A 13,304-nucleotide genomic window follows, 5' to 3' on the forward strand; every position below is an offset into this window, starting at 1 on the left:
TGGAGTTCTTATGTGCCATCATGAGACCTATCTGTAAGCAAGAGAAGATAACTCTGTGAAAATGTTTCTTGATTTGTAACTTAGAAATTCCTAGTTAAAGTCTTGTGTGCCCTTAACTGTCAAAGTTTTGTTTTATAGGCAAGCACTAAAAAAGTCGAGCGCGCTGTCCTTCTGACAGCTCTTGTTATAAATTTTGTTGGAAAAAAAATATATATCTGATCTATTTAAGTGTGAGACATGTCAACCATTGTATAACGACAAGCCATTTCACCGTGGCAACCAGCTGGATCCCTACAACTGCCGTCCCTGCGAGTGTTATAACCATGCAATGGAATGTGTGTACAATGAAACACTAGACCTTTTCCCTAATGATCACTATTCTGGTGGTGGGGGTGTGTGTATAAACTGTCAACATAATACGGAGGGTCGCCACTGTGACACGTGTATTACTGGGTACTACCGACCGACAGGACAGAGCATGTATGCAGAAGATGTTTGTAGTCTATGTGAGTGTTACTCGGCAGGAGTGAATGAGTCACTGATGGATTGTGCAAAGGTAAGAAACAATCTCTAAAAGTAAAAGAATATAAACAAGTCTGATTACAGTGGCCAATCCAAGAAAGATTGTTATATTTTCCATATTGATGTTATAATTTCCATACAAATTGAAAATACTATTTGGATAGCAATTTTGTGAAAGGGAAAAAAAATTCACAATCTGCAACATATTCCTCACATTTTGAATAACTAAAGTATACATTTAAATAATAAACTTAACAAATGATAAACAAACAGGAAGTATGTGAAATAAACACAAATGTAATGAATACATGTAAAAGATGTTTGAGTAATATAAAGCAATAATAACTTGCCAATGTCACCAGTAAAAGATTTTAGCAAGTATGCATATATTCAGTCTAAGCAGATTTCACTCTGTCTGCTGCTCAGCTTTACCTCATCCTCAGAAAATAACAATGGAAACTTCCAAAATCACAATAGGGGAAGTCCATTATAAAAATTAAGCAGTGTTACGGTTAAGTCTTTACTTAATATTATTTTGTGTATGAATTTTAGGAAGGTGGACAATGCGTTTGTAAGGAAAACGTGGAAGGAAGACAGTGTGATGTTTGTAAGGAAGGCTTCTATAACCTCACGGCTGATGATCCGCTCGGATGTCAGGAATGTGGATGTAGCTCGGCTGGTACTCCGTATAGAGATATCTCGTGCTCCTCAGATACTGGACAATGTAATTGTAAAGCTAATGTTAGAGGTAGGTCAATACTTAGAACATTATTCATTATCTCAATTTTGATTTTTGTCGGTCATTTTAAAATCAAGTATGAAAATATCTTGAGTATTAAATTATGTATAAAGATTTATTATTAAAAATGAATGTTTTAATAAAGATGATTACCGATTGTGGTAACTTAATGCGTTAAATGTAAATGTTCATCCTTTTGAACAGCTTCTTTTTTTGTGCCCCCACTTTAGTGGGGGGCATTTAGATTTACCCTTGTCCATCCTTCCGTCCTTTCGTCCGTTCTCTTTTGTGTCGCACGTTACTGAAAAAGTATTTGACTAAGAGTCATGAAACTTTACAGGAATGTTGATCAGCATGTGTAGTTGTGCACCTGGGTATTTTCGTCTGGATATTTTTAGTATTTTCAGAGTTATTGCCCTTGACTTAGTAAAATTTTGCAATTTTCAACTTGTGTCGCACATAACTCAAAAAGTTTTTGACCTAGAGTCATGAAACTTTACAGGAATGTTGATCAGCATGTGTAGTTGTGCACCTAGGTATTTTCATCTGGATTTATTTAGTATTTTTAGAGTTATTGCCTTTGACTTAGTAAAATTTTGCAATTTTCAACTTGTGTCGCATGTTACTCAAAAAGAATTGACATAGAGTCATTAAACTTTACAGGAATATTGATCAGCATGTGTAGTTGTGCACCGGGTATTTTCGTCTGGATTTATTTAGTATTTTTAGAGTTATTGCCCCTGACTTATAAAATTTTTGCAATTTTCAACTTGTGTCGCATGTAATTCAAAAAGGATTTGACCTAGAGTCATTAAACCTTACGGGAAGGTTGCTCAGCATATTTAGTTTTGCACCTGGGGTTTCGCTTGTGGATTTATCCAGTATTTGTAGAGTTATTTCCCTTGACTTAGTAAAAACTGTTTCATTATGTTGTTATTTGTTCCTTGAGTGCTTGAGTTAGAATCAACGAACTTTACAGGAATAATGATCAACATCACTAAATTACAGGAATAATGATTCATATCACTGTGAAGCTATGCACCTCGGACTTTGCATGTGGATTTTTTTTCAGTTTTGTTAGAGTTGTTGCCCTTGACTTACAGTAGTATAAATTTGCAATTTTCAACTTGTTCATGCATAGCTCAAAAAGTATTTCACTTGTAGGCCTGAAAGTTTACAAGAATGTTGGTCAGCATGTGTACTTATGTACCTTGGGGTTTGCTTGTGGATTTATTCAGTATTTGTAAAGTTCTTGCCCTTTACTTAGTAAAAGATTTTTAGTTTTCAAAAAATATTTGACCTAGTGTCATAAGATTGACAGAACAGTGGCGCAGTGGGGGCACCCTTGTTCTATGGACACATTTCTAGTTTCATATACATTTTGTAATTCAAGTAACAATGTTTTACAGCTTTTTTTATCTTTTTTCATATAATTCAAGTAACAATGTATCTGCACTTACAATTGGTGTATTTTAAATGTACGATATTCTAAGTTGACTGTCTATGATGATAATTTGTTATTGCATATTGATGATCCTATTTTAAAGGTTTAAAGTGCGATTCTTGTCAATATGGATTTTTCCGTCTAAAAACGGACAATCCTAATGGGTGCGAGCCCTGTAACTGCAATCCATTCGGTTCGACCAATCAGTATTGTGACCCAGATTCTGGACAATGCTCGTGTAAATTAAACATCACATCGAGACAGTGTTCTGTGTGTGAGGACGGGTATTGGGCATTTGAAAGTGGTTGCATGCCCTGTGGGTGTGACCCCATTGGCACCATACCTTCTGGAACCTGCGATAAAATAACCGGCCAGTGTGAGTGTAAAGCGAATGTTCAAGGCCTGAAGTGTGACGAGTGTAAGGATGAGACATTTGGGTTTGGACTTTCATCTGACGCAGGCTGCGTGCTTTGCACTTGTAATCCTGCCGGAACCTTGAATGGATCTATGCTTTGTGATAAGGTTTATTTTTGTTTTGCAAAATAATAATGCACTTCCTCTTTTTAGCCCGACTATTACAAGAAAAGGGAGAGCTGTAATTGTCCTCACCCTGGGGTCACATTTTGGTTAAGTTTTTCCTTGCAAGATGGTATCTTTAAAACTACCAAGAGAATGTGTTGAAACTTCACACACTTTTAAGAACCTTATAATATAAGGCCAATATCCCATACTAATAACTTCAACATGGATTTTGACAAAATGTTGGCCCTTTTACAATTTATGAATCTACATTAACCAGGCTAAAATTTGTTTTAGTTTCAAGCACTGAGAATAGTCGAGCATACTGCCCTATTGACAGCTCTTGTTCACATTTTCATTTATTTAAAGTCTATGTTTTTTAATTACAGAGTCTGATAGTAAAAGAGAAGAAATGTTATGCCCAGCTTTAAATACTACAAACTTAAATGACTTCCATTTTGTATGTAATCGAAAGTTTTGATGTAACTGTTTTTTGTTTCATATACTTATTTCATTACAATGACAGTATAGCTTTGTCAATCATTTAGACATATTTAAACAATATTATACATGTTTTGTCTCAGATAGTTATATTCATATTCAAAGATATGAATTTGAATTATTACAACTGGTTGATATTAATATTTCTGTTTATGAATTTTTCATCAGGACACAGGAGACTGTGTATGTAAGACTAATGTACAGGGAGCTAGTTGTAACCAGTGTAAGGGTAACACATGGGGTCTCAGTCTGCTATATGACACAGGTTGTATACCATGTGAGTGTGACCCTACAGGTACGCAGCTAGGAGATGTTAACTCAATGGAGGACCTGGCTTGTAATCAGAACACAGGGGCATGTACTTGTCTCGCTAACAGGATTGGAAGACAGTGTGATGACTGCTTGTCTGGTAGGTCTGTTAAAGAGATTACTTCTTCATGAATTTAACTGTGTGTGTATTTCAGTTTATTTATACTTGCCACCAGTTGCCTGCCCATATGGGCCAGTCCTCCACAAGAGTATTAGTCATTTTATGTTTTGGAGGATAGTTCATGGAGGAAAGTTCAAGATACAGATGCAGAAAGATGCCCCATTTACAGAAGCTTTTCCTGGTTCTTTAATGTGCCAAGTGTTTAAGCACTCGTACACTAGACCTCTTAAAGACTGATTTGTAATTTTAATTGGCCAGACTGGGAATTTAACCCACAATGTCAAGATTAAAAGTTTCGCATGCTAACTGATTGAGCTATGCAGGCTGGCTATACAATATTATTTACCTCTAGTTTTCCATGGTTGCTCATTTTTCAGTCTGGACAAAACCATTCATTATTTATAGGGAAAAAATTCAAAATATGTACTGACCGTATAACAAAAAGTGCAAACCCTGATCAGTCCTCATAAATGTGCCAGTTCCATTAGGAGAATGAGTTGACACTAGCATGCTCGGGATAAAACCCTTTATTGTACTTTAAGAAGAAAAGCCTTATTCTTCTATGATGCTTGTTCATATTTTGAAAAATGGACCAATATGTCAGATGATCAGTAGGGGAAAGTGAATAAATAAAAATTTAATATGTACTTATAATGATATTCTCCAGTGTATTTGAATTTTAATTTAATGGTTCGTATATAAACTTTTGGAGCACATTTTTGACACTTTTTAGCTCGACTTTTCTATGAAAAGGGGAGCTATCCTACTCGCCCCGGCGTCGGCGTCGGCGTCGGCGTTAGCGTTGGCGTCACACCTTGGTTAAGTTTTTCGTACCACCCCACTTTATTTCAGAAGTATTACAAGTATGGCTTTGAAACTTACCATACTTGTTCACCATCATAACCTCCATCTACAGACAAGAGTACATAACTCTGTCAAGGTTTTTGACAGAATTATGGCCCTTTTTTGACTTAGAAAGTGTATTGAGCTTGGTTAAGTTTTTTGTACCACCTCACTTTATTTCAAAACCATTGGAGGTATTGCTTTGAAACTGACCATACTTGTTTACCATCACGACCTTCATCAACAGACAAAGAGGACATAACTCTGTCAAGGTTTTTGACAGAATTATGCCCCTTTTTGACTTAGAAAATACATTGAATATGGGTAAAATCCACTTATTGCCTTAACCCTTTGAGATATTGCTTTGAAACTTTTAATGCTATTTCACATCATTACCCCCATCTGTACGCAAGAGAAGGTAACTCTGTCAAGGATTTGTTTTAAAAATTAAGGCCTTTTATCGACTTAGAATCTTGGTTAAGTTTTTAGTACCAGTCCACTTTTTGACTGAACTGTTTGAGATATTAATTTGAAAGTTGGAATACTTGTTTACAATCATGATTCCCAAACATGTCCAGGGAGAAGGTAATTCTGTCAAAGATTTATTTGAATTATGGCCCTTAACTGTCAATGTTTTGTATTATAGGCAAGCACTAAAAAACTTAAAAAATCTAAAAAATTCATTCCTATCCACTTGTTCACTTTACCATAAATTATGTCATAATAAAATAATTCTTCACTAAATATCTTAATGCTCATGGCCATTGTTCACTTTAAAAATACAGAGATTCTTGTATTGCCTTTTACTGCAAAAACTTTTTTTATTGGCAAGCAATAAAAAAGTCGAGCGCGCTGTCTTACGGACAGCTCTTGTTTGAAAGGCCCTTTTAATGTTTTTTCTCCATATTTTGTGATGCTTATCTATGTAAGACCAATTTATTTGTGCAATGATATTATTACGGTAAGTAAAACTGAATAAATTTTATTTTTCTTCAAAATCATCAATGTTTAAATTTCTTTAATTACTGTTTATGACTACTTTATTACCGTAATATTAGAACTGCTTAAATGATAACATATGGGCACCCTGTATAATTCATATTGAAAGGCATTGTGAACTTTAAGTGTTGCTTATTTTCTAGGATATTTTATAAGTAATGAAGCAGGCGGTGGATGCTTGAACTGTGTGTGTCATCAAAAAGGTACCTTGCCTCTCACAGAGTGTGACTCCCAGACAGGTCAGTGTGAGTGCCGAGGGGGAGGCTCTGGGGTCACAGGAATGTCGTGCAATGAGTGCTTAGAAGGCTACTTTGGTTTTGATGGAAGCTCCGGAGAGTATGTCTGTTTTAATAGATTTAATAGTTTTATGCCCCTCAGCATATAGTAATTTTACCATCTGTCCGTATGAGGTTTACTTGGCAAGTTGGATTTTTAATACACTGTAATGTACAGGATCAAATTTTACATGTTAGGTTAACTTTGTACAGTGACATTTTCCAGCAGTTGTGTAAATACTAGAAAATCTAGTCTGAAATGTAAGAAAAAAATAAGCTTGCATTTTGAGTTATTACATTTATTACATACTTATAAATTAAGTATTGAAGAAATAAAATGTGTATTTTCATTTTCTATATTTTCACTGTAAAATTTAGTTTGCACTGCAGTGAAACATATTTTATATATTTTCACTGGTGTCTTGCTGACCACTGGACAGGTACTTTCTTTTACATTCAGCAAATACACAAAAGTGAGGGGGAAGTCTTTTGATTTGTAAGGTCAGAAAAGAAAAAAGTATATACAAAATGTAATAAACTGACAATTCAAAATTTCTTTTATAAATAAGTGATTCTTGTTTTTCATCTTGTGAATTGAAAATTATCATATTCCACTTGTGGCTACTGCCACTCAAAAAATATTTATTTTCACACCACTCAATGAAAATAAATCCAGTATTTATAGAATGAAAAAAACTTTATTTTCTATGTATTTTCAAGGTGTAATGATTGCGACTGTAATATGGCAGGCAGTGTAAATGGTACATGTGACCCTTTTGACGGCCAGTGTTATTGTAAAGAGTTCACATTTAAGAGAAGATGTGACAAATGTGTTTCCGGCTCCAGTTTTCTTGATGAGAACAACCCATTTGGATGCAGTAAAGGTAAATTTTTGTTTTACTGATAAAATGCATTCTTGCACTGCTAAATTTGTACAGTTGGCTAGTGCCCTGTTTTAAAATTGGAGCTAGTTATTCAAAGATTGCAAACTGTGTGGGTTTAAACTCTGTCAGGTGTTAGCAAGAAACTACACTTATTGATAATGCTGGTTGGTCCCAGGAACAGATTCAAAAATGTCTCCATAACCTTGTATAAATTAAGTAGAATTTTGTCAGTTTGAACAGACATGCTGACTCACTGTCCAAAATATGCTGATGGCTTAATCTGTCTGTTATTATTATCTTTTAAAGGGTTAACATTTTTAATTTACCTTTAAACTGCTTAATTTCTGGAATGGACTTGTCCAGTTTTCAATTTTGGAACTTTCTATTATCAATTTTTAGGGGATTGCAAGATAAAAATTGCTAATTTAATGTTATTCAGCCAATGGTATAAAGCCTGGTCAGACTTCATCGCTGTGCAGGTTGTCCTCTTTCTATTCTGGTGTTATAACGACAAAACCAACATAATGGGTTTGCGACCAGCATGGATCCAGACCAGCCTGCGCATCCGCGCAGTCTGATCAGGATCCATGCTGTTCGCTATCCGTTTCTTTACTTGTAATAGGGTTTGTAAGCGAACAGCATGGATCCTGATCAGACTGCGTGGATGCGCAGGCTGGTCTGGATCCATGCTGGTCGCAAATGCACTATGTTGGTTTTGTCGTGACGTGGCTCATTTGTCAATTACAGCACCTGATCAACAGCCTCCACCCTCGTATGAGGCCATCAACTCGACAGCGGTCAGACTGAACTGGAAAGGTCCTGATTACCCTAATGGTTTAATCACACAGTATTTGCTGTTCAGAAATGGAACACTGGTTTATACACTGAAAGGAGATGGTAAGGCAGTAGCTGTATATATTAGATAGGGAGTCAAATTTTCTTGAAGCCCATGTTGTGAGAAAAACAATTATAATATACATGTATGTATTACCTACCAAGCTTTATCCCAGATGCCTTTGAGGCTGTGAGGGTACCAAATGGGTCTATCTGAGTGCTTTGCACTTGATGGCGCAGGTACTGGTATGTTCCTGGGGGTCTTCCTTCTATTGGAAAGAAGCTCTTTGAAAGCCGAAAGGTTTTGGTACAGATAGAACAGTTCCTTAATAAGAGGTTATAGTGAAGTATACAATAATTTTGCTACCTTTAATGCTTAATAGTATGTATATATAGATGTAAGTTGCAGGAGAATAGGTTTTTTTCCTGATTTCTGTCTTAAATCATCACTACCTATGATTAATTTTCTTTTTAATTATTATTCCCATGTTTTTATCTTTCGCATTGGACATAAATTGTTTATTAGTATATTTTTTGTTTCACCTTTACATGTATTTACATTACTGTACACTTTGAGAGTGTGATATGAAAAAACAACCTGTATACTTTGAGAGTGTGATATGAAAAAACAACAACACTGTTTGAAGTGCCAAGTACTCCCTCCTAACTTATTTAACAGATCAGGGACCACATACATAATGTTCCTTAAGGATTGTATTTTCTTTGGTTCTTAAAATTCCAAATAAATTTCTTTGTTCTTTAAGAATTTCCTTAGGTTCTGTACATGAAACTTAAAACTGTAAACTTTTCTTGATTTTGGCCGACTTTCTCTTTCAAAGTTAAGGCAACTTAAAGCAGCCATAAAAACTAAGGAGCCTTATGGATGCAGTCCCTGAATGGGTTATTTTGTTTGAATACCGTTGTCTTGAAAAAACTTTATTCAATATTGTTGCCTGTCATTTGAATTGATAAAAATAAAGAATTGTAAATTATACACATGTTGGCAGATATTTTAATACATGTATTGATATCAGGTCAAGAAAACTTCCAAACAGGTAAAAAAAATGTTGGGTATGCCAAGAATTCACAGTATTTATGTATATGTTCATTAACAGGGGAAGTAATCCTGTCATAACTGTTTTATATACTGTAACTATATTTACAACAACAACTATATGCAGTACATGTGCACTTAATAATATTAATCTGTTGCCATATATAGAATGTCTTCTTTAAGCATAAAATAATGAATGAAAAATGTTGTTGCTAAAAATAGAATTGAGTTGTGTGTGGCGATTTTTGTCTTTGTGCAGTTAGAAGTGAACATCAAAAAATGACATTATGATTTGAGCCGCTACATCATTTATTACCTGTAATATTAGATAGGTAATTTAAAATTTTGAACTGTGTTCTTTTCATCAACCTTTATTATTATCATTATAATAATGATAATAATAAAGGCTTTATTTAACGAGACTACATATTCGCCAAAACGATCTTCCATATGTACCTCAACATAACTAAATTTCTTTAATTTCTTTTGGTTATAATCATAAAGTATTACAAAGTATCGGAAAATGAAAGTAGCTTTGAGAAGACATTTTATAGAATGGCATTGTGTAACTACTAATTTTGAGTTATTTCATTAAAAACAATATGTTTTGCATATTTTACAGAACCTTCAGGTATTGGACTAACTAGAATAACTTTTTAACCTTTTTTCTTAATTTTGAGACATTTATAAATGTATTGCTAGATTTTTTATCGGTCAAGTACTCACCATGTGCATTTGTATCATGGATTTATCCTTTCAATTTGGAACTTTCTTTTAATTATTTTTTGAAAAATGATACCAAAAATGTAAAAATAAGCATTAAGAGCATCAAACCTGGTCAGACAGTACTGATGTGGCAAAGGCTTTCCACTTTTGGTTCCAGAACGTAAAAGGTAAATGTATGGAAAAAAACTCACATCATGAAACCTTTCAACTAAGAAATTACTTTTTCAAAACATTTTAGTACCCCATCTGCATAATGTTTTCCCTTATCTGTCTAAATTCTAAGAATATCAAAAAAATATTTAAAGGTATATTTAAATTTTTTATTTATATCTTATAATTTGGTATCCTTTAACATGAATTATTGGTAAAAAAAATTACCGTCAAATATAAATTACATTTTTTTTGTACCAGTTGAGACACTTGATTTTTGTTTTTCTTTCAGTTAATTGAAACAAATTTGAATTCAACTTTCAATCTATTTAAACTTAGACAAAAACTAGCAATATATTTATTACTGTCAAATTAATATTGTAAGTTTTAATATTCGGATCTAGGTTTAGAACATAGACTTTAGAATGTAGAAATTTCATTATTCTCTTTTACCTTTTGAATGTCATATTGTAGTGCTTTAAGTGGTTATTTGCATGCTTGCATAATGACTATTGGCATACATACCTCATGTTGTTTTTTTCAGCTTGATTATATGACTTCTATGAGTGGCAGAATGGCCAAGTGGTTAACTTGGTGAACTAGTAATCTACGAAATTGCTGGCAACATGGGTTTCAAACCCAGTCAGAGGCAAGCTGTTGTTTTCGCGAGCAAGAAACTTTACACACAGTGCTTAGTACTGGTTGGTTCCAGGAACGGTCTTGATTAAAATGTGAATATTTCTACAAGTGAACAATTGTATTTCTTTAGATAAATTTGATTATCATCCATGTATTAAATGAACTTGATAAGAATCAATTGCATTATTATTGCATAATTATTGATTTTCTGTTGCATGACTTTTCTTGTATACAATTTCTACAAATCTTGTGTTGCATGATAAATCGCTCTGACTGCTATGCTGCCTTTTATTTTCTCCTTATAAAAATAGTTGTGAGCTGCGTAAATTATCAATGCTTAACTGGGGTGGGGGTTTATTTATGGGGATAGGAGTACTGACATTATGACTTCAGACTTATCAATAAGCAAGTTTGTAAATATGTAAATTGATGCAATTATATGTTATTCTTTAATTCATTTGGACCTTGAATGATTGGGGGAGGGGGGTATAAATAAAATGCATGTTGGATAGATACTAGAAAGAAGAAATATTTTTTTTGTAATGATCAGGGTTTTCACAACTTTTGGAAATTATGTATATTAAATTTACATATACTAAAAATATGGGAATATTTAATCATAATTGCTAGTGCTTAAATGGTTTAAATCAAGTAAGCTTGCAGTAGATGTTCTCATTCTATGTTTGCCTCCTGATTCACATACTTCAGGAGTTTTCACAGCTTATTTTAAGATTTCCTGATCACATTTCACCAAGTCATGTAAATTACATGCTCATGTCAATTCAAATCTTTTATTTGTAATTACACTTTTTATAACATATTATCTTTTGCTATTTTCTTCTTCTCAGTCTCATGCATGTTTATGATATAAACTTCATTTTAGGTTTTCTTACATATAATGTCTTACAATGTTATGTTTCTAGGCCATTTGTTTATTTGTTGAAATATCAGAAACTGGTTTGTGCTAGGTATTGAATATGAACCAACATTCATGTATATGAGATACTTGAGTTACATTCTTTGAATAAACTAAATTGAATACAAAATTGGGCAAAAAAACTTAAATCTTAACTTAGTTTTCATTTTATTTATATAGAACATCAAATTTATCAGTTCCATACAGTTTTATAGTTAAAAATTTATCTAGAATTTTTTTTATGAATTTACAAATTTGAAGCAAAATTTTCTAAGATTTTCTTAATCCAATATGATTGTTAATTTGTTTTTTACCTGTAAATATCTGTGTTACAGAGAGGACAGTTGTAGATGGTGGCCTGCATCCGTACACCATGTACTCATATATAATCCAAGCTGACAATGATTTCGGGAGTGTGCGAAGTGCTCCAAACTCGTACCGAACACCAGCGGGTGCACCATATGGTGTGGTGATTCTAAATGTCACAAACATACATGCCAAGAGTGCTAAATTCTTCTGGAATACCCCACAGATCATGAATGGACCGCTATGGAAATACGTATTGTATTCTGAAACAGAACAAAACTCAACTAGAATTGACCAATGGGAGGGTCAGGAAGTAGAGGTCTCTTTGACCACTCTAACACCATTTACAGTGTACATATTCCATGTTGACACCTGTACAACTGGTGGATGTCTGACAAGTGAGCCGGTCACATTTCCAACTATGTCCGCAGTACCAGAGGGCATGTTTCCACCTCTTGTCATGGCAGTGAACAATACAGCTCTCAAAATCAGCTGGGAACCACCAGAATATCCTAATGGTAAGTTTTTTTATTAAATATAGCCAGAAACTATCAAAATTATAAGTATTGTTACTTTGACAATACAGGCTATATCCTAATGATAATTGCTTATAAAAATATATAGATATGATTATCACCCAGGAACTATCAAAATGATAAGTATTGTGACAATATCAGCTGGCAACAACCTGAATACTCTAATGGTGCCTGTGTATACAGATTAGATTATTATTGTGATAAAAACCATCCAAAAATCTAATTTCAGGTATCATAATATTTTATGAAGTGTGGATGAGAGGTGATGTTGGCCCAGATGGAGTAAGGTTTCCTCCAGAGACGCTAATCTTCCACCCCAGTGGTCAGTACAATCCCCGCCCAACTCAGAACCCTCAGGAGAATGCCCTTCCCCCTCCAGCTACAGAGTACATTCTAACTGGACTTGTACCTTTCACCATGTATGAATTTCAGGTAAAGATATTATACTATTCATACAAAATATTGAATTGAAAAGAACCTAAATGCAGTTTTAATGACTTTTAATGGTTTAATATTGTGTATTGTGAATTCCTTTTGGACTTTTCCACACACCTAGTATAAACTGTCATAATTATGGATCAACAAAATACTACTTTGAAAGCAAGAAAAAAGTGGTCTCCTTTTGACAAGTGATCTCTTATAAGAAGTTTTAATCTGGAAAAACTAGAATACAAAATGCACTGGACTTCAGAGGTGAATTTATTTAGCATTTTGTAATTTTTACAGTTTTTAATGCTGTATATGTATCAATAAAAAAGTTTTTAAATACTTGTCAATGAAAACTCTGCTCAATTTTATGTGAGTAAATAGGTTTTAATTGACCTTGAAGTATTAACATTAACAAAATTCCTAATGCTGTGAATGCCATATTTTAAGATACATGTATCTTTAAGTTTTATTTAACATTTTGCTGATTGTAACCTTTAGTGAGTCTGAATGTTGTTTATTTCATGTCATACTTCTTTATTATTTGACTTGATGTATTTG

At 33.7% G+C, this 13,304-nt stretch overlaps 1 protein-coding gene across 1 annotated transcript in view; it reads left to right on the forward strand.

The window, feature by feature from the left end:
- LOC132733845 (usherin-like) overlaps nucleotides 1–13,304 on the forward strand; it is an 80,769-nt gene that overhangs the window by 11,370 nt on the left and 56,095 nt on the right. Inside the window, exons 8-16 of the mRNA XM_060720564.1 lie at nucleotides 230–556; nucleotides 1,075–1,270; nucleotides 2,809–3,227; nucleotides 3,894–4,134; nucleotides 6,141–6,333; nucleotides 6,993–7,156; nucleotides 7,904–8,053; nucleotides 11,811–12,299; nucleotides 12,547–12,749. Coding sequence (XP_060576547.1) covers nucleotides 230–556; nucleotides 1,075–1,270; nucleotides 2,809–3,227; nucleotides 3,894–4,134; nucleotides 6,141–6,333; nucleotides 6,993–7,156; nucleotides 7,904–8,053; nucleotides 11,811–12,299; nucleotides 12,547–12,749 — 2,382 coding nt within the window. The remainder of the gene's footprint in view (nucleotides 1–229; nucleotides 557–1,074; nucleotides 1,271–2,808; nucleotides 3,228–3,893; nucleotides 4,135–6,140; nucleotides 6,334–6,992; nucleotides 7,157–7,903; nucleotides 8,054–11,810; nucleotides 12,300–12,546; nucleotides 12,750–13,304) is intronic.

This window comes from Ruditapes philippinarum, unplaced genomic scaffold (assembly GCF_026571515.1).
Source record: "Ruditapes philippinarum isolate M1 unplaced genomic scaffold, ASM2657151v2 ctg1319_1_1_1_1, whole genome shotgun sequence".
In the NCBI taxonomy this organism is placed as follows: Eukaryota; Metazoa; Mollusca; class Bivalvia; order Venerida; family Veneridae; genus Ruditapes; species Ruditapes philippinarum.